At 39.4% G+C, this 26,322-nt stretch overlaps 1 protein-coding gene across 1 annotated transcript; it reads left to right on the top strand.

Annotated features, from left to right (window-relative positions):
* The first annotated feature begins 209 nt into the window (after window positions 1-209).
* Window positions 210-3,630, top strand: LOC138881858 (uncharacterized). The gene is made up of 5 exons (XM_070162146.1): window positions 210-459; window positions 645-877; window positions 993-1,072; window positions 3,294-3,475; window positions 3,587-3,630. The coding sequence occupies exons 1-5, from the start codon at window positions 210-212 to the stop codon at window positions 3,628-3,630; spliced, it is 789 nt and encodes a 262-aa protein (XP_070018247.1).
* Window positions 3,631-26,322: the final 22,692 nt, after the last annotated feature.

The following is a 26,322-nucleotide window of genomic DNA, read 5'->3' as shown; positions in this document are numbered from 1 at the left end:
AGTTGAGTTGCAAACAGAAAGTGAGGATTGATATCCAAGATGCCGAGGTGGAAACTCGGAATGATGTGAACCCGTCTAGGGAACACGTAATAGACATGCCGGAAATGGTTGTGCCTAAAGCCAAGGCTCCTTTGCCAAGGCTACCTCCACATTATCCTCAAAGGCTCGCAAAGCAGAAAAATGAGAATTAGTTTAAGAAGTCTATTAACATGATGAAAAACTTATCCATTAATGTACCTTTGGTGGAGGCTCTAGAGCAAATGCCCGGTTATGCTAAATTCATGAAGGACTTGGTGACAAAGAAAAGATCGATGGATTATGAAACTATCAAGATGACCCACCAAGTTAGTGCAATAGTGCACTCAATGGCCCCGAAGCTAGAAGATCCCGGTGCTTTTACCATTCCTTGCACCATTGGGAGTGCGGACTTTACAAAAGCTCTATGTGATTTGGGGACAAGTATTAACTTGATCCCCTACTTAGTTTTCAAGACTTTGGGTATTGGGCAACCGAGGCCGACTTCCATGAGGTTGCAAATGACGGATAGAACTATGAAGAGACCATTGGGTATCATTGATGATGTTCTTGTCCGGGTGGACAAATTTATCTTGCCAGCTGATTTGCGATCTTGGATTGTGAGATAGATTATAAGGTTCCAATCATATTGGGAAGACCTTTCCTTGCTACTGGGAAGGCCTTAGTTGATGTGGAAGCAGGGGAACTCACCTTTCGGGTAGGTGATGAGAAAGTGGTCTTTCATGTGTGCAAGTCAATGAAGCAGCCTAACAGTTCTGAGGTATGCTCCTTTGTGGACCTTATCACGGTAGTGATAGTTGATGATACTAGTGCAATGATCAATGTGGAGGACCCTCTAGAGGTAGTATTGTTGAATCTTTATGTAAATGAGGATGAAGGCCGAGTGAAGTGTGTGAATGCTTTGCATGGAATGGGCTCTAACTCTTATGAGCCTAGGAAACTCTTTGGATCTTGAGAATCGGAAGACCCCACCAACAAAACCTTCAATCGAGGAACCTCCGGTGTTGGAATTGAAGTTGTTGCCTCCATACCTCAGGTATGAATTGTTAGGCCCTAGTTCAACTTTGCCAGTTATTCTTTCTTCTTGTCTTACTAACATGCAGGTTGATGCCACATTTGCGGTGCTTCAAAAGCGAAAGAAGGCAATTGGATGGACCTTAGCTACTATTCGGGGGATAAGCCCCACATTCTGTATGCACAAGATTATTCTGGAAGATGATGCAAAGCCCTCCTTGTAACATCAAAGGAGGTTGAACGAGGCAATGCAAGAAGTTGTGAAAAAGAAGGTAATCAAGTGGTTGGATGTCGGGGTTGTGTACCCCATCTCTGTTAGCTCTTGGACTTCACCGGTGCAATGTGTGCCGAAGAAGGGTGGTATGACCGTGGTTACAAATTCGCAGAATGAGTTAATTCCAACAAAGACTGTAACCAGGTGGAGGGTATGCATGGACTATTGCAAGTTGAATAAAGTGACCCGCAAGGATCATTTTCCATTGCCTTTTCTTGATCAGATGTTAGATTGACTTGCTGGGCATGCCTTCTACTACTTCTTGGATGGGTATTCTAGGTACAACCAAATTTTGATTGCTCCGGAAGATCAGGAAAAGACCACCTTCACTTGTCCATATGGCACCTTTGTCTTTTCTAGGATGCCTTTTGGGTTATGTAATGCACCGACTACATTTCAGCGGTGTATGATGGCCATTTTCACTGATTTGGTGGAAGATATTTTGGAGGTGTTCATGGACGACTTTAGTGTTGTGGGTGACTCGTTTGATGAATGTTGAAAAATCTTGATAGAGTGTTGGCCCGTTGTGAAGAAACAAATCTTGTTCTTAATTGGGAGAAATGTCGCTTCATGGTTGAGGAGGGCATAGTTCTTGGGCATAAAATTTCAAAGCATGGTATAGAGGTGGACAAAGCAAAAATTAATGTGATTTCAAGGCTCCCTCCCCCCACTTCTGTCAGGGGAATTGGAAGTTTTCTTGGGCATGCGGTGTTCTACCGGAGATTTATCAAAGACTTTTCGAAGGTAGTGAATCCCTTATGTAAGTTATTGGAAAAAGATGTCAAGTTCGTGTTCGATAAAAGATGTATGCAAACCTTTGAACTTCTCAAGCACAAGTTGACTACCACTCCTATTATTATCGCACCCAATTGGAACTTGCCTTTTGAGCTTATATGTGACGCGAGTGATGTTGCGGTTGGGGTAGTCTTGGGTCAAAGAGTGAACAAAATGTTTCATCTGGTGTACTATGCGAGCAAGACAATGAATGATGCTCAAGTGAACTACACTGTGACTGAGAAAGAGATTTTGGCTATTGTGTTCGCAATGGAGAAATTTCGGCCATATCTCATGGGTGCCAAGGTCATAGTTCATACCGATCATGCCGCACTCCGGTACTTGATGATGATAAAGGATTTCAAAGCTAGACTGATGCGATGGGTCTTGTTACTTCAAGAGTTTGATTTGGAGATCGTGGATCGGAAGGGTAGTGAAAACTAAGTGGCGGACCACTTGTCCCGCTTGGAGGAGGAGGGGAGGCCTCGTGATGGCCTAGAGATCAATGATTCATTTCCTAATGAGAAACTCTTTTCTGTGTCGGTGAATGGTATGTTATGGTTTGCGGACATTGCTAATTTTCTTGTGACTGGAATAATCTCGTGTGAGCTCTCTTCTAACCAAAGGAAGAAGCTCAAATGGGATAGTTTGGACTTCTATTGGGATGAGTCGTACTTGTTCAAGATCTGCACAGATGGTATGACCCGAAGGTGTGTCCTGGAGGAGGAGGAGCAATTGAGTATCTTAGAGGCTTGTCATTCCTCTCCCTATGGTGGCCATCATGGCGGGGCGAGGACGGCTTCAAAAGTTCTTAGTTGTGAGTTTTATTGGCTAACTTTGTAAAAAGATGCAAGTGAACTTGTGAAGAGATGCGAAGAATGTCAAAGAGCGGGTGGAATTTCGAAGAAAGATGAGATGCCTCTCAATACCATTCTTGAAGTTGATATTTTTGATGTATGGGGCATTGATTTCATGGGCCCGTTTGTTAGCTCGTGTGGGAACACATACATTCTTGTGGCGGTTGACTATGTTTCAAAGTGGGTTGAAGCCGTGGCTTTACCCAACAATGAGGCCCGCAGTGTTGTTGCGTTTCTCAAGAAGAGCATCTTTACAAGGTTTGGCACTCCTCGTGGAATCATAAGTGATGAGGGGGGTCTTATTTTTGTAATAGAGCTTTTAACACTTTGTTTGCAAGGTATGATGTCAATCACAAAGTTTCCACTCCTTATCATCCTCAGGCGAGTGGCCAAGTTGAAGTCTCAAAAAGGGAAATCAAGAGTATATTGTCAAAGACGGTCAATGCAAATAGGACCGATTGGTCAAAGAAGTTGGATGATTCTCTATGGTATTATAGGACTGCTTACAAGACTCTGATTGGTATGTCTCTGTATCGGTTGGTGTTTGGGAAAGCTTGCCATCTACCGGTTGAGTTAGAGCACAAGGCCATGTGGTCTTTGAGGAAGCTAAATTTTGAATGAAATGTGGCAGCAAATCTTCATGTGGAGCAGCTTAATGAACTTGATGAATTCTGATTACATGCCTACTCTAGTTCGTCCTTGTACAAGGACAAGATGAAGTACCTTCATGATAAATATGCTCGTGGCAAGGAGTTCAAAGTGGGTGATTTGTTTCTCTTGTTCAATTCTCGGTTACGTCTATTTCCGGGAAAGCTTAAGTCGAAATGGAGTGGACCTTTTGAAGTGGTATTTGTGACTCCGGTTGGTGCACTTGACTTGAAGAACAAAAATGGGGAGGTTTTCAGAGTTAATGAGCACAAGGTCAAGCACTACCTGGGAAAAATTGATGACAGCCACGTGGTGGCACTGCTCCATCTAAAGTGATTTGATGGTAACCTGTGTCGTGCCCGCGACGTTAAATCAGGCGCTTCTTGGGAGGCAACCCATGTGTCTTTCTTTTTTTGTTTTTCTTTGATTTGCTTTGTAGTATAGGATCTGCTTTTGGACTAACTGGTTGTGAGATATGTGTAGGATTGTTTTGATGCAGTGCAAGACCAAGTTGGAAAAAAAAGTGTGCACTCTCTAAAGTTTGCACTGCGGCCGCAGTGCATTTCTTGCGGCCGCAAAGGCCTTAGTGCAGAGGCAACATTTCAATGCGGTCCGCAAAGTGGATTGGTCAAAAAGGAAAGGTCTCTGAAGATTGCCACCGCTGACGCAACACTTTTGTGCGGTACGCTGTAGACCACTGCAGCCGCGAAGCATTTCTTGCGGTCCGTAGTGGAAATCTCCCCAGTGATTCATGTTTCTGAGTACCGCGGACCGCGATGCCATTTTGTGCGATCCACGGTGGGTAGGTACAGTGGGTCCCAAGTTCTTTTTCTATAAATAGGACCTCAGGACCTCATTTCAATCTTTTTGATCCTTTACTCTCAATAGTAAAAAGAAAATATTGTTCATCATGCCTAGCTGCAGGAATTCAATTGTTGAGTCTCATTAATCTACATTGCATCTCATTTCTGGTACTTTTAATCTTTCCCTAGCTTTTAAATGTGTTTTATTTTCTTTTTAAATTGTTAGTTCTACATTTCTTCTCCCCTTTTCTTTATTTTTTTTTTGCTTAAGGTTTCATAAGTTGTTTAGATTAGGACTAATTAGTTAAAAATACTGATTAACTACTTAGTGAGTTTATAATATGTGCATTTAGGCTTAAATTGAGCAAAATCTAAAACCTTAGGTTGGTGTTACTGGTTGTGGCTTACCGCAGTCCGCGGTGCTTCCCCGCGGTCCGCAATGCCATTTTGTGCGGACCGCGATGGTGAAACTTCTGAAAGTTGAGAATTGAGGACCGCGGCCGCGGTGGATTTTGTGCCGTCTGCGGTGGCCATCATCAGAGAGTGGGTAGTCTGAGCCCCACCTCAATACGGACTGCGATGCTATTTTGTGCGGTCCACGGTGACCCCTTTGCGGCTGCATTGCATTTTGTGCGGACCACAGTCTGCTGTCTACAGCTATTTTCTTCTGTTTCATGCGATTATGTCTTTCACCGATTCTTCTGATATTAACATGCTTCAACTTAATAATTCCTTGCAGATAATGGTGAAATCACGAGGCGGAAGTGATAAACAAAATGGCAAAGGAGAGTCCTCCCGGGATAGGGGACGAGGCATGATCAGATTGACCTCACAAGCTCGGCAGGCAATCAAAGATACCAGAAAATCAATAAGGGCTGCGGATAGAGTTGTTTCCCATTCAGGAAGTGAGTATGTGCCCTCCCGGGAGGCATCCGACTCCGTGCTAGAATATGTTCCTGACTGGCCAGAGAGGCCTAGATTGAGAGATACACCTCCGGGCACTCCTACTGCTCAATCTTCAGTTGTTATTTCGTCTGAGTCGTCTTAGGGCTCAGCTGAGAGCGGTGATAGTGCCTCTTCCACCTCACCTACAGCTTCAACGCCCGGTGAGGATCCCGTAGAAGAAGGAGGGGGTGAGCCCCAAGTAGGAGGGGTGGCAAGAACCAGAAAACCAGAAGCGTGGCAAGATAGATTTGTGAGTGAAGTAGCATACCATAAGTTCAGAGAATGGTGGCCCAAGAGGAAGTTGATACTTGAGCGAAAATTTATCACAAAGGACCTTTTGCCTCACAACCCCAATGTGCTGAGGCAGTTCAGAGAGAGAGCAGGCTAGGACTATTTCATGGGCCACGTGGAGGATGCCAATGAGCACTTAGTCAAAGAGTTCTATACCAATGTTTCCCACATCAAAAAGGGCACTACAGTGACTAAGGTGCGAAATTTAAAAATAAAGTTTGATGGAAAAATGATCAATGACTACATGGGCTTCCCGGAGGAGGATGAGACATTGTACTTAGAGAAGGTATCTTAAGGGGAGGATGCCCGTTCGTGGTTAGCAGAGTACTTGGCAATCCCAGGTACCACCCCAACATGGTTGACAACGGGAGTAAAATTTTTGAAGAGAACCCTGAATTTCGAAGCAATAGGGTGGGAGACATTTGTATGCAACAGACTAGACCCCACCACTCATGAGAACTCTCTTCCTATATCCCGGGCTATTCTAGTAGCTTCTATCATGGCGGGGTACCCGATCAACATCGGGAATGTGATGTCGAGGGTGATCACACGAGTGGTCAATAAGGGTGATAAATCATACCCCTTTCCCAATTTCCTGACCATGTACTTTGAGGATCATGATGTAGAAAAAAGGAGATTCGATGTAAAGATGAAGCCGAAGGCCCCTTTTTCCTGGTACAGCCTATAGGTTGATGACAACCCCAAAGACAAAGATCCAAAAGGCAAATCCACTATTTCTACTGGCCAGTCTGAAGAGCCAGTAGTATTAGTAGTGGCTCCTACTCAGCCTCCTTCAGCTGCACCAGACATGGCCCCATGACCCTCCACTTCTATAGTTCCAGATATCCCCTCATCCGCAGCATACCCTTTGACTACCCACCGCTTGAGTCAGACCCTTGCCAGTATCAACAACTAGATGCAGGCAGTCATTTCTAAGCTGTCTGTACTTTCTACCTCGGTGGCATCCCAGTCGGTAGCCCCTCAGCCGCAAGTCCCACAGTCAGTGGAGGACACTCTTAAGGAGCTTCTGGAAAACCAGAAGAAGCTCCTAGAGAACCAGCAGTTGATATTGGACGCTGTTGGTGCACATGAAAAAGCATTGAAGAAGCTTACCAAAGAAACAAAGAAATTGAGAAAGACTCGGGCATCCAAGGAGTCGGTGAAAGAGTTGAGGGTGGAGGTGGATAAATTGAAGGTTGATCACTTGCCTTTGGACCTTTTATTGCATGACCCGGCTCCAGCATCCCAACCTGAGCTGGAGCAGGAGACAGAGAGGCCAGCAAAGAGGAAGAGGGTGATTCCCCGTGCTGATGATGTTGTGATAGAGTTGGAGGAGCCGCAGGGAGGTTCCTCTAGCCAGCCTCAGGCCCCAGTACAGGCCTAGGACCTAGTGGAGACACAGGTTACAGGGAGCCAGTCACAGGTTCCCGGGCAGTCCGAGGACCTAGGGACCCAGATGTCACACCTCCTTTTTACCTACACCCCGAAAGGGTATAAGGGAGTTTTTCTAATTAAAGTGACATAAATCGAAATGAGATTATTTATTTATTTTTAGAGTTGCCACTTGGAATATTTTAATTGGTGTCCCAAGTCACCGATTTATTTTAAATCTCAAATCGAAGAAACTTCGACTTTCCTTTTGAAGTCTGCGAACCAAAAATTCTAAGTAAGGAATTCTGTTAACACCAGAGAAGGTGTTAGGCATTTCCGGGTTCCGTGGTTCTAGCACGGTCGCTAAACTATTAAAATTGGCCTATTATCTGATTTTAATACATATTTTAGCCTATGGTGCATTTTTAACTCATTAACCACTTTTAATTACTTTTAGGAAGATTCAACGTTATTTCAAACACGCCTTGAATCACGCCACATGAAATGCACCCGCGATCCACGACATATTTTATTTAACGCTGTTGAGAATTGGAGTTGGGTCACATGAAATGCACACCCGAGTTTAAGGAAATTAATTTAAATAGCGCACTTAAGGAAACTACGCACTTTCAAGTTTGCGAGGGCCATGGAAAATTCACCTAATGGCACACCTCAATTTTAAAGAATTCATATTAATTATCTGATGGTCATGGGTTATCTAATGAAAATGGCACACCTCAAATTTTCTATAAAAGCTAACTAGTTTTGTGAGGGACATGGGCTTAGGGGTTTTATTTGGCATGGCACGCCTCAATTTATTTCAAAAGATTTTACTCAACTAAAGCAACCAACGGATGTTGATGAATATTTTTTATAGGTACGTGAGAGCTAATCGAAGCTAATTGCCAATATATATATATATATATATATATATATATATATATGACAACAAAAACAAAACACACGAAAGGAAAAGACAAAAAGAAAACTTTCCAAAAGTCTTAAGTTATTTAAGGAATTCACGTTACATAACTAATAATGGTTTGGTAAATTGTTTCAATAGCCTACTATTATTTAAACAACAACTATATTGTAGTGTGCTTAAACAATTAACCCCATTTAAACAAATGATACTGGAAAAACAAACTCAGGTACAAAATGGATTAGCCATCAAAATGTTTAACCATAAAAAGTGCTAAACAATTCAAAATTAAACATGAAACCAATGATAGCAACAGTACCTAATGCACAGAATTTTACCAACAAACACTCAACCTAACATGATTAAGATTTAGCTTAAAGGAATCGAAAAATTCTATGTTCTTATATCTCAAAGGAATCAAAATAATGCCTTATTACTTTCAATCCAAACATAAGAAAGAATGGAATCGAGTGTGAATTCCAACAAAACAATCACAGAGAAGATGGCCTTCAAAATTAATTACATCATTTTTGGACTGAAATCCATACCTCAATCAGCAATAATACATTGCGAAATTATCCCGCATAAAAGCAAAGAAAGGAGCAGGGAGCTCAGCGATGAGACAGACAGCAGCAGCAACGAAATTGACCAAATAAGGTGTGAAATAAGAGCGAGCTCCAGCAGCGACTCTATTATCAGCAGTAAAACAAATTAAAACAACTCAAACAGGGACTGAGATCAGCAAATCGGAGTCTAGCTATGCGGAGAACAACAAACCTATAAATAACGACACCTTTACAACCCGATTAAGCTTTGAAAGTTCCAGAGAATATAAAGCATGTGAAACTGAGACTTGAATCAACTTTGTAACTCTTTTTTGGTTCAGTTTTGTTGTTTGTTTCTAAGATTTTGAAATTTTGAAATTCAGATCAGGAATTCTAGAATTTTTAGCTGCTACTAGGGCTTAGGCGTGTGTAAGAGAGTGTGAATTGAGTGTGTATGAGTGAAGGGAGTCGTTGGTTTTGTGGTGTTTTTAGAAACTGAAAATGAAGAAGAGAACCCAGAAGGTCTGTCGTTCCCTCTTCTTTCTTAGAGGTCTGATGGATCTTTTCGATCTTCCCCTCTTTAATGTGAGGGGTTTAGGGTATAAAGAGGGAAAAAGGGTTAATGGGACAATGGTCTGGGCCTTTAAAATAGACTAAGGATTTAAATCAAATGGGTTGATCCAAGCTGGCCCAGTCCGATTTTGAGCTACAAAATGGCCCTTGTGCCTTTCTTTGTTTTCTTTTTCTTTTCTTTGATTTTAAAATCCGATTAATTAAAATCCTAAAAATTAAAAATTCTAAATTATCCATAAGTGTGAAATTAAACTAATTAGCTAATTGTAAACATTATAAACAACACTTAATCCTAAATTAGAGAAAAAATCTATAAAATTGTAAAAAATAAGTTTTTTTGTGATTTTCAATTTTTTTATTTTTTATAAAACAAGTAACTACCGATTAATCCTAAAAATGTACAAAATAAAGCCTAAATGCCTTGCGTGATATTTTTGGTATTTTTCATGATTTAAATAAAATAAATGTGCACAGACAAATAAAAGCAATTAACAAAAAATGCTACAAAAATCCACGAAATTGCAAACAATGGGAAAGATTTATTTTGTTTGAATTTATGGGAATAATTCATATACGGCAAAAATCACGTGCTCACAGCTGCCCCTCTTTGCTCGGAAACACGAAGAGTTTTCGTGCAAAGATAAAGTGAGCGTATACGAGCGATTTTTGCCCGCTGAATACTCCGTGGAAAACATTTTTGAAAAATTTGACCGTACCGTGCTTCCAAGGTTGTCTACATATTCATGGCTATAAAGGAATCAGGTCAGTGTAGTTCGGGAAGTTTTGGTAGCTGGAACTACCATGAAGCTGTGATTCCACTGTTGTTGTTGTTGCTGCTGCTACTGCTTACTGAACTCATTATTACACCATGTCAAAATAAAAAGAAGCTAGACTAGACTATGATCTATGCATTACAAAAATCTTATCTATATCTTCAAACTTGCTCTTATGGTTCTTGTTGCCTTGTTGACTTGTATTCTCCCAGCGAAATCCCTTTGTTGCCGACTTGAATTGTAATCTGAGATGTTTTCCCTTTTCTCCAGGTGGACGCCTGATTGCTGAACTCGAATTGTACTCTGAGATGCTTTCCCTTTCTCCAGGTGGATGCCTGACTGCTGAACTTGAACTGTATTCCTGTGCTCTCCAGGTGGGCGTCTGACTGTTGAACTTGAACCATATTACCATGCTCTCTAGGTGGGCGCCTGACTGCTGAACTTGAACCGTATTCCCGTGCTCTTCAGTTGGGCACCTGACTGCTGAACTTGAACTGTATTCTCGTGCTCTCTAGGTGGGCGCCTGACTGCTGAACTTGAATTGTATTCCTGTGCTCTCCAGGTGGGCGCTTGACTGCTGAACTTGAACTGTCTTCTCTTGTTACTTGACACTGTTTTCCCTCGCACCTTGAACTATTTTCCCTTAAAACTTGAACTGTCTTCCTTCGAAATTGTTTTCTTTTGAAACTTGAGTTGTCTTCCCTTGTTCTCCAGGTGGGCGCCTGATTACAACAAAACAAAAGAAATTTTCTTGCCCCAGTTTGATATTGGGAACATCTGTGAGTGTTAACAAAACTATAAATCACTTGCGCTACTGATGAAGAATGCAATGATGAGAGTAAAATTAATGACTCGACTAGGATGTGCGTTTCCTAAACATGATTGAGCTTGCGGAAAACTACAAACTAAGCTTGACTAAAGTAAAAACTGACACTATTCTCCAGGCGGGGCCCCCTGATTTCAAGAAAACTAAACATTGATAATCTTAAGAAAACTAAAAAAATGACTCCTTTTTTTCAAATCTAGATTTCCCTTCTTTTTTTCAAAATATCCTAGGAGAAAATTCGGCAGACTAGGTTTTCTATCTTAGGAGAAAGATTCATCAGTCTAAGACGTTAATCCTAGGAGAAAATTCATCAGACCAGGTCTTCTATCTTAGGAGAAAAATTCATCAAACTAAGATTGCGATCCTAGGAGAAGATTCGTCAGACTAGGTTCCCTTTTTGTTATCTTAGGAGAAAGATTCATTAGACTAAGATTTTTATCCTAGGAGAAAATTCATCAGACTAGGTTTTCTATCCTAGGAGAAAGATTCATCAGACTAAGATTTTGATCCTAGAAGAAAGTTCATCAGACTAAGATTTTGATCCTAGGAGTAAGTTCATTAGACTAGGTCTTTTTTTGTATCTTAGGAGAAAATTCATCAGACTAAGATTTTTATCCTAGGAGAAAATTCATCAGACTAGGTTTTCTATCTTAGGAGAAAGATTCATCAGACTAAGGCTTTTTATCCTAGGAGGAAAAATGTGAAGATCAATGGCAAGATTTAATGCACAATAGCAAGACAAATAAAGGCAAAGATTTGAGAAACTTCCCTTTATCGGCTCTTCTCTTCTTTTCTTTTTGTTCTTTTTTTTAACCACTTCCTTGCACTGTTTTGTTCCTGTTTCACACAAAGAAAAATTTATCAGTTTTGAAAATGGTGGTCGGTTTGTGGCCTTGAGTCTCGGGCAGCTTGGCTTTTGCTCAATCAGCTTGAGTTGGTTTCAAGAGACTTTTGTTCTGCACCACCTCTGATTGTTTCATACCTAGTGCCATTTGTATTTGTGGCGCAATCAGCCTTATCCCAATTGGAGATCTTTTCTTAGGTGGCCTTTTCCGATATCTTGAATGACTTCCTGCTTTTGAGCAATTTGTCTGTCAGAGAGAATCACAAGTTACCCTTGCTTGCGTCAAGTAGGCTGACAAGAGTCTTTTGGGGGAGCTTTTGCATGAATCCTCAAGTCATGTCGACAGTAACAACCGAGTGTGATGGCCAAATTTACTTTATGTAACTGAACAGCTATGATTTTGAAATCTTTTCTTGCTTGTTTTGACGAGGACCAACTCAGAGTGAAGGACATAATGATGCAAAGAAACAAGTATTAACAAGAAATGCCCCATGTCGGAAGGACAGAAGGAAGAGTTTTCGTTCTTTTTCTTTTTAATAACTAGCCTTAATGATCATGACATGCATTTTGGACTCAACGACCTGATCTATCAAAATAATTCAATCCTCCCTTTTACTATTCTTATGACCTTTGAAGTCGGGCTTGTTCGTGCCAATCCTTTGCATCACCTTCATGACTTACTTTCGACTAGTGGTGCCCCGAGGAGTTTTCACCAACAAGTCTCTCTCATTTATTCATCTCCACTTATCGTCACCTTACAATGAATGTTAGGGTTTTCACTAGTAAGACTCTCTCATTTTTCTTTTTCTTTTACTTTTTCTTTCTTGTTGTGAACAACTTGACAGTGTTCTATGTTGCGTGACAACAGTTGCTCATTGCATGCTTCTCTTGGCATTCTTGAAGGCATATTGGGAGGTCTTTATTTGGAAGGTTTTAGATAGGGTTGGACAAAAGGGTCGGCATGAAGGCTCAAAGTAGACTCAAAATGAAGGGTTGTGGACTTACAATTCTTGGAATTGACTCTTTCTAAAATGAAATAAAATTTCTGCCCCAGTTTTAGATACTGGGGATTTTTGGAATTTTTTGTTTTTTTTTTTGAATTCTTATTTGGTTGGACCGAACCGTGAGGCTACCTACGTATCTTTTTTAAGGAATCAGGTCAAACGTAGTTTAAACATCTGACCTAACTAATTTTTTTCATTTTTCTTTCTGTTGTTTTTTTTCTTTTTTTTCTTTTGTTTTCAAAACAAGTTGCCCCAGCTCTTATTTTTTAGGGCGTGGACCTTGGACAAATCTTTTCTTCTTTTGTTTTTCACTTGAACTTTCTAAGAATTGCCCCAGTTCGTACTCCTGTGACATGAATTGTTTTTCTTTTATTTTCATATTTTTTTTGACTCTTTGACTCTAAACTTGATTCCAAAAGAGGGTAGTCAAAGAAAATAACACAGGTTCAAAAGGGGTAACAAAGGGTATAAAGTGTTTGGATAGCAGAAAAGGGCCTCCCAGCCTCGAGAACGCCAATTATAGTATTTTTTCGCGATCACAGTATTGATGAACATGTCTGTCTTCTTAGTGTGTCGTGGTCACAAGACACTTTCCATCCCTTAATGTCAAACTTTCCAACAAACTTCAATTGATTAAGCATCCTCAAGCCCGATCTTCACAATAATTTGAAGGTGAACCTTAGTTCACAAAGTACTTCAACTCTTTATTTATCCCCAAAAGTGTTTTTTTCAGTTATCCAACTCCAGATTAAATTAGTTTCTAAGATCTGGCCAAAATTTCCGCATGCATGTCATGTCATTAGAACTAGCGGGAAAAGAACTAAGCATGGAATAACACAAAAGGACAAACTGTATTTCATTGAGTAAACAACAAGACAAACAACCTAAAATCCGAGTTACAACCCTAAATAACCCGGCTAATAAAAATAGCAATAGAACAGAAAGACAAGACTTACACAAACAGAATGGAGGGATAGAAGGGTTTGACTAAATAAAACAAATAAAATATGGATCACAACCCTAAAATAACCCAGATAATAGAAAAACATCAAAACAAACTACCAAGATTCCTTCCTAGTGAGGAGGGAATGACTTTTCAATTGCTAAGCTTGACATTTAGCCACAAATTTGCTCATCAGAATCAGCAGAGCCTTCTCCAATTTCAAAATCACTAACTTCAGTTAGCAAATTCCCAAGAGGATTCTCATACCCCTTGTCACCACGCATCATCCCCACAAAGTGTGCATCATGATGTGTAGGTAAAGGATTCTGCGCGATATTCTGGGTGTCACTGTCTTGGATCACAATCAGGTTTTCCTGGATCATCCTTTCTATTTTTCTTTTCAAATCCCGACAACTTTCAACATTGTGCCCCTGGGCATTGAATGGTATTCACACCTTTTATAAGGGTCAAAGCTTCTTGCACGGGGGTCCACATGATTTGGAGGAATAGGTGCAATCATGTCATACTGCTTTAATTTCTCAAACAAGCTTGCATAGGACTCTCCTATTGGTGTAAAATTATCTTTCAGCCTTTGTTCCCTTTTATACCCCCTAGCTTGGATGTGGGTTATAGGGCATTTGAAAATTTTGTGGAGGCTGGTGGAGATTTTACGGTGCTAGTGCTCGCCTTCTGGGTGTCTTGGTGGCCAGGCAACATACTGAGGTGCAGCAACAGAGTATTGAGAGTTCTGAAGTGGATAATAGTATTCAGGGGAATTATGGGAAACCTGATAAGGTTGCTCATACCTTCGAGATGCTCTCCTAGGACCTCTTCTCGACCCTGATGTCATCATGATTTCTTCGTGCTTCTCATTCGTGTCACTAAAATTATCGGACTCAATCGGGACAGCCTGAGTTGCGGCTTTAAAAACTGCTTGACTTATAATTTTGCCTGTCTTAAGATCATTCTCTACCATTTCTCCCATTTTGATTGCTTCCGAGAAGTATTTGCCAACTGCGAACATCATGTTTTGAAAGTAATCCAGCTCTTGCACTTGAAGGAAGACAGTGATTAGCTCGTGGTCATCCATGGGTGGCTTAACTCGAGTTGTTTTCTCTCTCCATTTAATGGCATATTCCCTGAAATTTTCACTTGGTTTCTTCTTCAGGTTTGAAAGAGAAATGCGGTTTGGGGCAATGTCGATTTTGTATTGGAACTGATTGACAAAGGCCTATGTCATGTCATTCCAAACGTACCAGCGAGATGTGTCTTGATCCAAAAACCATTCGGATGCTACTCCCGTAAGGCTTTCCCCAAAATAAGTCATCAGCAATTCTTCATTTCTTCCCGCACCTTTCAGTTGATTGCAATACCTTTTCAGGTGGGCTATGGGGTCTCCATGTCCATCATACTTTTCAAATTTGGGAGTCTTGAAACCATGCGGCAAGTGGACATCGGGGAACATGCATAGATCTTTGAAGGCAACACTCTTTTGACCTGCCAACCCTTGCATGATTTTCAACCGTTGTTCTAAGTTTTTCACTCTTTGGGTCATTTCTTCCTGTACCATCTTTCGGGCAGGCTTCTCAATGTTTGCAGGAAGATCAAACGAGTACGAGTGGTACTCAGGAGAGTGGTACTGCTCTTGTTGTATAGCAAATTGTGACTCATGACGAGGCTGTCATTGACCACTGGCCCATGCTTGACACATTTTGGTCATTTGTTGTTTCAGTATTCTATTTTTCCCAAACACAGTAGACTCTTGTTGAACCCTCTGACCCTGAGTCTTTTGAGCACTTGTAACAGCTTCGATGTCAGTTATCATTTTTCCATGAATCTTGTGTTTCCAGCTTACCACAAACTGACCACCTCAACTTTCTTCACAATTCAAAACAAAACATGTTAAAATGGATTAAGTCGGTCCTTATTATTATCAATATTTTTTATTTCTTCATTTTTTTCATTTCTTTTTAATGGTGATTGAACCTGATATGGGTTGTCTATGTATCATGTAGAAACATGAATCAGATCTTGCGTAGTTCGGGAAGATCATGAATAAAGTAAATAAACTAACTTTATTTTTTTGAATTTTTTATTTTATTTTTCGAAAGAAAGACTTATAAAGAAGAAAGGGAACATTTTTGGATTTTGATTTTTCTTCAGCATTTTTGCAAAGAAAGACTTCTAAAGAAGAAAGATTTTTTTGAATTTTATTTTCTGGAATTTTGAAAGAAAAACTTCTAAAGAAGAAAGAAAATATTTTTGGAATTTTATTTTGAATTTATGAAAGAAATGCTTCTAAAAAAAAGAAAATATTTTTGAATTTTCTTTTCAATTTTAAAAGAAGAATGAAAATATTTTTGGATTTTTGGAAGAAATTAAAAGAAAATATTTTTGTATATATATATTTTTTTAAAAATAATTATGGTCTAAAAGAAAAGTTTTCTAAAGAAGAAAGTAATGGAAAATATTTTTGGATTTTTTGAAAATTGGGGTCTAAAAAAAGACTTTTCTAGAGAGGAAGTAAAGGAAAATATTTTTGGATTTTTTTGAAAATTATGGGCCGGAACCGATGAGGTTTGCCTACGTATCTCACATCCGGTGAGAATCAATCCCGCGTAGTTCGCCCGTTTTGACGGAACAAATATGACTTATTTTGAAATGACTTTTTCTCTTTTTTTAAAAAAAAATCGGCAGAGTTTCTGGATAATTCAAATACCTGCCTCTCTCTCTCTTTTCTTTTTTTTCCTTTTTTTTTGATTTCTCTTTTTTCCTTTCCCTATTCTAGAAGTCAGTCAACATGCAAGCCAAAACAGATAAATACGCAAGTAGCACGTAAAATGCATCAGGATGGTCTTTTCATTTCGGGTACACCTATCCTTGACAGACCCAACCCATGTGTTGAGTCTCCAAAGTCAAATGCACATAATGCAAACAAACGTTCCTACTAGGGATTCGGCATGAGGCTGAGTTATTCTAGGTTTAAAACCTGGTTATATTGTTCTAAATCTGGATTACCCGAGCGGACAACTCGAGCCACGAGGGGGAGGGCAGCGTACCTGTAACCAAAAGATCATCCAACTTTGCAACTTGTCTGAACCTCGTTCTATTTGGGATATGACACTAACAGAAAGAAGTCACGCCAGTGTGCACTCCTCAGAAGAGAGAAGAGAAGGGTTTCGTAGCAGTTTATATACAGTTCAAATAATATCAAAGCGATAAAAAGCAACATTTAGCACATTAGCCCAAACATGTAATAAAATCAGATAAATATAGCCAAATATAACAATTATTCTAAGCTCGAATTCTTGAACCTTGAACCAGAAGTTTTGGGTTCTTATCCCCAGCAGAGTCGCCAGAGCTGTCACACCTCCTTTTTACCTACACCCTGGAAGGGTATAAGGGAGTTTTTTCAATTAAAGTGACATAAATCGAAATGGGATTATTTATTTATTTTTAGAGTCGCCACTTGGAATATTTTAATTGGTGTCCCAAGTCACCGGTTTATTTTAAATCCCAACTCGAGGAAACTTTGACTTTCCTTTTGAAGCCTGCGAACCAGAAATTCTAAGTAAGAAATTCTGTTAACCAGAGAGAAGGTGTTAGGCATTCCCGGGTTCCGTGGTTCTAGCACGGTCGCTAAAATATTATAATTGGTCTATTATCTGATTTTAATACATGTTTTAGCCTATGATGCATTTTTAACTCATTAACCGCTTTAGTTACTTTTAGGAAGATTCAACGTTATTTAAAATACGCCTTCAATCACGCCACATGAAATGCACCCGCGATCCACAACATATTTTATTTAACGTTGTTGAGAATTGGAGTTGGGTCACATGAAATGCACACCCGAGTTTAAGGAAATTAATTTAAATAGCGCGCTTAAGGCAACTACGCACTTTCAAGTTTGCGAGGGCCATAGAAAATTCACCTAATGGCACACCTCAATTTTAAAGAATTCATATTAATTATCCGAGGGCCATGGGTTATCTAATGAAAATGGCACACCTCAAATTTTCTATAAAAGCTAACTAGTTTTGTGAGTGCCATGGGCTTAGGGGTTTTATTTGGCATGACACGCCTCAATTTATTTCAAAAGATTGTACTCAACTAAAGCAACCAACGGATGTTGATGAATATTTTTGATAGGTACATGAGAGCTAATCGAAGCTAGTTGCTAATATATATATATATATATATATATATATATATATATATATATATATATATATATATATATATATATATGACAACAAAAACAAAACACACGAAAGGAAAACAAAAAGAAAACTTTCCAAAAGTCTTAAGTTATTTAAGGAATTCACGTTACATAACTAATAATGGTTTGGTAAATTATTTCAATAGCCTACTATTATTTAAACAACAACTATATTGTAGTGTGCTTAAACAATTAAGCCCATTTAAACAAATGATACTAGAAAAACAAACTCAGGTACAAAATGGATTAGCCATCAAAATGTTTAACCATAAAAAGTGCTAAACAATTCAAACTAAACATGAAACCAATGATAGCAACAGTACCCAATGCACAGAATTTTACCAACAAATACCCAACCTAACATGATTAAGATTTAGCTTAAAGGAATCGAACAATTCTATGTTCTTATATCTCAAAGGAATCAAAATAATGTCTTATTACTTTCAATCCAAACATAAGAAAGAATGGAATCGAGTGTGAATTCCAACAAAACAATCATAGAGAAGATGGCCTTCAAAATTAATTACATCATTTTTGGACTGAAATCCATACCTCAATCAGCAATAATACATTGCGAAATTATCCCTAATAAAAGCAAAGAAAGGAGCAGGGAGCTCAGCGATGAGACAGACAACAACAACAACGAAATTGACCAAATAAGGTGTGAAATAAGAGTGAGCTTTAGCAGCGACTCTCTTATCAGCAGTAAAACAAATTAAAACAACTCAAACAGGGACTGAGATCAGCAAATCGGAGCCTAGCTATGCGGAGAACAACAAACCTATAAATAACGACACCTTTACAACTTGATTAAGCTTTGAAATTTCTAGAGAATATAAAGCATATGAAACTGAGACTTGAATCAACTTTGTAACTCTTTTTTGGTTCAGTTTTGTTGTTTGTTTTTGAGATTTTGAAATTTTGAAATTCAGATCTGGAATTCTAGAATTTTCAGCTGCTACTAGGGCTTAGGCATGTGTAAGAGAGTGTGAATTGAGTGTGTATGAGTGAAGGAGTCGCTGGTTTTGTGGTGTTTTCAGAAACTGAAAATGAAGAAGAGAACCTAGAAGGTCCGTCGTTCCCTCTTCTTTCTTAGAGGTCTGATGGATCTTTTCGATCTCCCCCTCTTTAATGTGAGGGATTTAGGGTATAAAGAGGGGAAAGGGGTTAATGGGACAATGGTCTGGGCCTTTTAAATGGACTAGGGATTTAAATCAAATAGGTTGTTCCAAGCTATCCCAGTCCGATTTTGAGCTACAAAATGGCCCTTGTGCCTTTCTTTGTTTTCTTTTTCTTTTCTTTGATTTTAAAATCTGATTAATTAAAATCCTAAAAATTAAAAATCCTAAATTATCCATAAGTGTAAAATTAAACTAATTAGCTAATTGTAAAAAATTTAATCAACACTTAATCCTAAATTAAAAGAGAAAAAATCAATAAAAGTGTAAAAAATAAGCATTTTTTTTGTGATTTTCAATTTTTTTATTTTTTATAAAACAAGTATCTACCGATTAATCCTAAAAATGTACAAAATAAAGCCTAAATACCTTGCGTTATATTTTTGGTATTTTTTATGATTTAAATAAAATAAATGTGCACAGACAAATACAAGCCATTAACAAAAAATGCTACAAAAATCCACGAAATTGCAAACAATGGGAAAGATTTATTTTGTTCGAATTTATGGGAATAATTCATATAGGGCAAAAATCACGTGATCACACCAGACTCATGATCCTATGCAGACGGAGGGCCAATAGGGAGTTTCTCTGTACTCTATATCTTTTATTGTTCTTATTTTGGTTAGTTAGCATTGAGGACAATGCTAGCTCTCATTTGAGAGGGTAGACCCTATTTTGGATGATTTGGGTCGTATATATGACATTACTTTCTTTTTATTATGCTTTCTTTTTACTTTTGGTATGTACATAATTTAACCATTTTAGTTCACTTTTCGCACTTTACAACTTTAGTCTGTATATAAAGTTACTTTTTGATGTATATATTCATTCCCCCTTATGTATATTCATCTAAATCCCCTCTTGTACATATTCATTCTACTTTCCGCATTTTTTCTTTCATAGCTTCTTATTTCATTTTGATAGCTTCTTATTTTGGGTTTTGCATTCAATAAGCCTTTGATTTTTTTAATGTCATAGTTCTTTCCAAAGGTGTAATTCGTGTGAACCGGGTGGCTCTTCCCGGTGATGGATGGCATGACAACCTTCTTAAGGGTTTGAGTCCGTTTCTTTTGCTTTTTGTGTAAATAGTAGCTAGTTAGTAAGGGTGCTTCAAACAAAGCTTCACTTGGTCCTAACACATTTGTCTTTGATCCTATGGTCAAAAATAAATTATTGTGTTTAGGATGGTGAAAGTTGTGACCTTGAGACTCTTATGTTGGCCGATAATCATCAAGTGATTTTTTGGGACCATTCATGTTGCTCAAGTCTTATCTAAGGTTATTGTGGGCCCCCGACTCTGTCTCTTTAACAACCCTATATCTTGTGTGGTGAGAATTTGAATTGCAAGTCCAAGTCCCGAGCCATTAGTCTAGAACTTGCCCTAAATGTTTGTCTAGGCAAAATTCTAAGTGTAGTTTGACTTGAGATGTGATTATAGGCTCTCCTTGATCCGATTGATGTCTTGAAAACTTCCATAGCCTACCAATGATAATATCCCTAGTCAACCCTTCTGAGCCATAGGCCTTTTTTCTTTCAAAAATCACGATACAAGCCTTTACACGTTCTAAAAATACTCTCTCTTGGCACCTAATCTTTCCTTAGCACAAGGCAAAAGCATATGTTTGGGGGGAGAGAGTAGGAATGCAACAAAGTGGTAAAAGGTACAAAATGAAGAAAAGAAAAGGCAATGAAAAATAAAGAAAATCAAAAAGTCAAAAAGAATGATCAATGTAGAAAAAAATGAAAGGATTCAATAAAAGTAAAGAGATAAAAGGTGTGGAAAGTTGAGAAAGGAGAAAATAGGTTTGAAATAAGCAAGAAAGAGTGACAGTGTGTCTCTCTAACCCCTAAGAAAGAAGTTAAATGACTCAAAAAGTTAAGAGCATGTGTGCCAAAATGAAGCAAATGAAGTGCTTAAGGGAAGATAAAACCTACCTCGACCAAATATTTCCTACCCTGAACCAATAACCTTCACTATATCTACACAAAAGCCCTATATAATCTTGAGTTGAATGAAGCTTACATTAGTGGTGACTCACATAAGGGGAAAGCTTATGGTACTTAGAGCCGGACTTGTGACCTTTCTTTGAGAGAGATGAGTGTGTTTTCCACAATCCTCGTTCTGAGTGCTACAATTTAAAAGTGAGGTTTTCTTAGGGAGAGGTGAGGAGTATGAGTTTGGGTTCCACAATGACCAAAGTAGTAGAAAGAGTTTCTTTGATGGTTTGAGTCAACTCTTGATGCTCCTGTGTCGCACTAAAACCATGGTGCTTTGAAGGTCGAATGGTGTTAATGATTCATTTGTATGAGGGAAATTGTTAGTCCCAATTGATGCTAGATGAGGTCACTTTAGATCATCTAAATTTTCTTGGATTTACTCTTAAGATGTGAGTCTTATTTTGTTTGCTTGAGGACAAGCAAAAGCTTAAGTTTTGGGGATTACACTCATTTTTATTTGAATTTTGATTAAAAATGTATACAAAATAGTCCAAAAGACTTACATGTTGTACTTGTTTGCAGGGTTTGGTAAAAAAGATGACAATTAGTCAAAACCAGCTCAAAAAGGAGTAAAACATGCACAAGTACTAAGAACAAGTCCAAGCACAATTAAAACAGATCCACTGTGGCCGCAATCCATTTAGTGTGGTCCGTAATGAGAAGATTCAGAGAGGTGCAGTTTTTGGTAATTCAAGCACAGCGGCCACAAACCATTTTGTGCGGACAGTAGTAGCCTCACCGCGACCGCACTTCATTTTGTGTGGTCCGCGGAGATGAGATTCAGAGAGTTATGAAAAATGGAGATTGAAGCCAGCGCGATCCGCAAGCCATTTTGTGCGGACCGCATTGAAGCCATCGTAGCCGCGGTGCATTTTATGCGGCCCGCACTGGACAGATTCAGAGAATGATCAATTAAGCCAAGAAGCCTCATTGCGGTCCGTGGTGCATTTTGTGTGGACCGCACTACCTCGTTAGGGGTATTTTTGTCCAGAAAATTCGGCCTAGTATAAATACTTTCTTTACACATTTTTAGGGCATCTTTTGTAATCTACGAAAGACCAGAGCACGTGAACGACTGTGTTAGGCTATTTTGAGTAAATTGTAGCTAGATTAACACTGAATCTTCTTTGTATTAGCTTGTAATTAAATCATATGGGTTATTCTTCATCTATTTCTTTGTTTTCTTCCATTATTATGAGTAGCTAGACCCATTAGCTAGGGTTGTGGCTCAACCTTAATGTGGGTATTCGATGGGTCTTTTGATTTAAGGCTTAGATGTTTATGGGTAGTTGATATTTAGACTGATTTGTGTTTTCTATGTTGAATTAGTGGTTGCAAACACTAATTGTACCTATTTGACTTGGGTTCTTCTTGAGAAAGAGAGCTTGAGTCTAGGAAAATCAGTCCAATAAGGAATTGGGATGTAATCAAGAGATTGATAGACCTAATTAAAGGGTTAAACCTAGAGATAGTAATACCCGATTTGAGCCTATATTGCTTGCACAATTTTGACACCCAATTGGTATTGAGAAAGTCAATTAGGGCAAAGTCACTCAAGCTACCGAGAGGTATAGAGTGAGTAGTTCTATGCATTGGCTATATCACAGTTCCCAACATAACTTCTTTGCCTTAGGCTTTAGATCTCGTCAAGTATTCACCTAGGAGAAAGTCACTTCCTTAGTGCCTCTTTAACTATTTAGAACATCCTACAAGTAATCATTCTTAGTTTAATTTAGCTTATAATTAGCATAAATATTAGAACTAATAACCAACCAAAAGATGATTGGAAAATTAATTAAGAGCACTACGCATCTCTAGTTTAGATAGGAATCCAATTCCCACTTCTAGCTCCCTGTGGATTCGATCCCGACCATCTCGGGTAAAAGCTGCTTTGAACGCTCTTGCCACTTTATAGTGGTGTAGGGTTGGCTCTGATCACATGTCTGCATGGGAAAAAACAATAGGTCTACATTACTTTTTAAGAATTGACGGAATTTACCTGGTTCTTGGAGCTTGTGGCCGATGAAAGCTTTCTTGTTGTGGTCATTATCATCGAGTTGGATGGGGTCGAGGTCTTCTACAGTTGATCTTGTGGCTACTACGACTTTTGGGTCTTTGATCATACCCTTCTCATCCTCGCTCCCGGCCGTGCGAAGCAAGAGGAAATAGGTATAGGCTGGATCAATAAAAGAAAGGCTCGACCTCAACCCTATTGATTGCTATGTTTCTTTAGCTTTACCCTTCAATTGTTGGGTATATGTACAGTCTTGGGTGACGTGGTAGCATTCTCGAGCAATCCGTTGTTCTCCTCGGATGCTGAATACCCCCTAAGGGGTGGGAAATTTGATGACTTGATATAAGCTGGAGGGGACGACTTTCATGGCATGTATCCAAGGTTGACCTATGATGGCGTTGTATACCGTATCCTAGTCCATGAGGTGGAACGTGGTCTCCAAAGTGATGCTGCCAGCCAGGACGGGCAGCGTGATTTCTCTAGATGTCCACTCAACTACATTGTTAAAACCCGTCAATGTGATACATCGTAGCACTATCCTATCCTCAAGCTTCATTTGTGCGAGAACTCGAGGGTGGATAATGCATGCTCTACTCCCATCATCAACCATAATACATTTTACATCAGTATCTAAGATGCATAAAGTAATGACAAGGACATCATAGTAAGGGATATCCAAACTGTGGGTATCCGACTTATCGAAGATGATACTTCTTCGAGTTCGTCGTACCGTTCATGAGTGATCGACTGTTTGAGTTTGTGGGTGGTAGTGAGTTTCATGTTATTGATTTATGCATCGTCAGCCCCTCAGATGATCATTTGAATGGTTCGAGCTGGGGAAGGTGATTTGTGTGGTCCCTGGTGCTATTCACATCCTCGAGCGAAGTTGTCTCTCCCTCGGTCGCTTATAAATTCTTTCAAGTGCCCTTGGTGAAGCATGTTCACAACCTCTTGTCTTAGGGCGATACAATCCTCGGTTTTGTGACCCCTCTCCTGGTGGAATTCGTAGAGGGTATTTGATTTTCTGGTGCTTGGGTCGGATCTCATCTTCTGCGGCCACTTCACTTTTGGGTCGAGTTTCTCCGTCGCGTAGACTATTTCTGGGGGGAACACATAATTTGTGAGTGGATAATAAGGGGATATACTTCTCTCACTTTGGTGAGTTCCTATTTGTGGCCTAGATGGGCTTTCGTCATGGCGGGGAGGCGGCATTAGGGTGCCTCTGACGTAGGGCTGATGTCTTTCCCGATTAGGTCGGGGTCCTGTTAGATCTCTCATGTTGTCATTTCTCCGGTCCTTTCTAGACTCTAATTATACCGAAGTTAGCCATTGGGTCGGCCCATTAGATCATCTTCGTCAGCTCGAACTTCGGCGCAATAAGCATTGTGTATTTCGTCCCAAGTGGTCAGGGGATATTTCATGAGGCAACTCAGTAGCTTTCTGGTCGCCCTCGAACCGCCTCTGTTCATCCCGTTTTGGAAGGCTGCCACGGCCATTCCTTCCGATACGTTTGGTAAGGTCATCCTTAATCGGTTAAATCGAGTTAGGAAGTCCCTTAGTCCCTCTCTAGGTGATTGTTTGATGGCAAATATGTCATTTACTCTTGCCTCCGCCTTTTTTGCTCTGGCATGGGCTGTTACGAACTTGTCAGTCATCTCCTCGAATGTTTCAATCAAATATGCGGGCAGCCATGAATACCAAGTCAACGCACCCCTAGTGAGGGTTTCGCCGAACTTCTTCAATAAGATGGAGGATACTTGCTCTTTGGCGAGGTTGTTTCCTTTTACTGCTCAACAAACCGACCGGCGTCCCTTCTTGGTAGGAGTTTTGGGGCTCCTGATATTTTGTCCACCCTTTCTTGATGTTCTTTCATTTGGTCGTGGAGCCTTTTGTTCTCGTTCTCCATCTCCTCAATTTTCCCAAAATGGCTGTGAGGGTGTCGTTACCTGCATCACTAACATTGTGAGTAATACCTGTTACAAGGGGGCGTGTTGCTCGTCTGTCGCTGACGCAATGCAAACTCTTGCATCTTCTATGTTTGGCCTTTGAGCGTACTTGTCAAGGATGTTGGTCGGCGTGTTTGTCAACCATGCCTCGAGCAACTTCTTCTCTGTTGGTGGTGCCTCTTCCGTTGCGTACGTAGAGGCTCCTTTACCGTGTGAGGTTGTGATACTGTCATGAGGGGGGCGAGCTATTTCGGCGGGGAGATGCATTTGGTGTTACATCCCCACCTTCCGTTTCATCTACTTCGTTGATGGTGTTAAGGAGATTAGTGGTGAGGTCGTCTATCGCCTTCCTCTTTCCCTCTCCATTACCTGTCATGTTAGATTTGTGTGCACAAGAAAGTGTTGTATTTTTTTTAAATAGATCTAGAGGAAACTAAAAGTTTAACTGAAAAATTCTCAAAGACGGCGCCAAATTGTTTGACCAAAAAGTATGAAGCTCTTTATTAAACTAATTAAGTAAAAGGATAAGGGATTAATCCTAGTTAAAGATAATAACCCTAGGTCTAGAATCAGTTTACGTGGATAATATGGGACCACATTGAAATTGATTTAATGCAATACATAATAAATGTTGTTGCTATTAATAGGGTGAGAATAAGTAATAAATGACACTAAATATAAATAAGGAAGAAGATTTACCCAATAATGAAAGAGACAATTGATTCCTTCTTCTAACAATGTTGAATGACAAGAATATGAGAGAATATTATACACTTTCTTGGATCTGGTGAAAATGATAATGGATAGAATGTAAAGACCGAATCTCTTTCACAAAGTTGTTCTTTGAATTTATCTAGAGAGTTTACTTTTCAAAAGTATTCTTATCAAATGGAATATCCCCCTTTGTCTTTGGCCTTATCTCTCCTACTATTTATATGGATATTCCCAAATAACCCTAAAAGGTACAACAGAAGGAATATTCAATGGAATATTCCATTTGAAAGTTCCAAAGCTATGCTAGCCGTTATTTCTGCACACGTTGCTCGACCTCGGCCCTGATGAACCACTCAACGCCTTGTTCTGTTGACCACTGATCGACCTCGGCCAAGATGTCAATGATAAGTTACAAATCTAACGTTAATCACCTCTTTGTGCCGAATTTCCTTGATCGGATTTTGACCCATACAATTTACCGTTACATCTTTTTCTAAAATTAAAAACAGTAGCGTCCGAACTAATTTGCGTGCACCTCAGTTATTTTCGCCACATAACTGCTACATCTACCATCATAGATATCACGTAATGTAGCATCCGAACTACTTTGCGTGCACCTCGATTATTTTCACCGCATACCTGCTATCTCTACCATCATAGTTATCACATAATGTAACGTCTGAACTAATTTGTGTGCACCTAGATTATTTTTACCGCTTATCTGTTATTTCTACCATCATAACTATCACATAATGTAACGTCTGAACTAAATTGTGTGTATCTTGATTATTTTCACTATATACA

Source organism: Nicotiana sylvestris, chromosome 11 (genome assembly GCF_000393655.2).
Source record: "Nicotiana sylvestris chromosome 11, ASM39365v2, whole genome shotgun sequence".
Classification (NCBI taxonomy): domain Eukaryota; kingdom Viridiplantae; phylum Streptophyta; class Magnoliopsida; order Solanales; family Solanaceae; genus Nicotiana; species Nicotiana sylvestris.
The sequence above is the reverse complement of the archived record's forward strand: the minus strand, read 5'-3'. Positions and strand labels throughout refer to the sequence as shown.

What these genes read in the sequence shown, in the direction of transcription:
- LOC138881858 (XM_070162146.1), top strand. Translation starts at nt 210, where the DNA reads ATGATGAAAAACTTATCCATTAATGTACCTTTGGTGGAGGCTCTAGAG. An exon ending in TCTATGTGATTTGGGGACAA is followed by an intron (nt 460 to 644) that starts GTATTAACTTGA and finishes ATTGTGAGATAG; the next exon opens with ATTATAAGGTTCCAATCATA. An exon ending in TGCTTACAAGACTCTGATTG is followed by an intron (nt 3,476 to 3,586) that starts GTATGTCTCTGT and finishes GAAATGTGGCAG; the next exon opens with CAAATCTTCATGTGGAGCAG.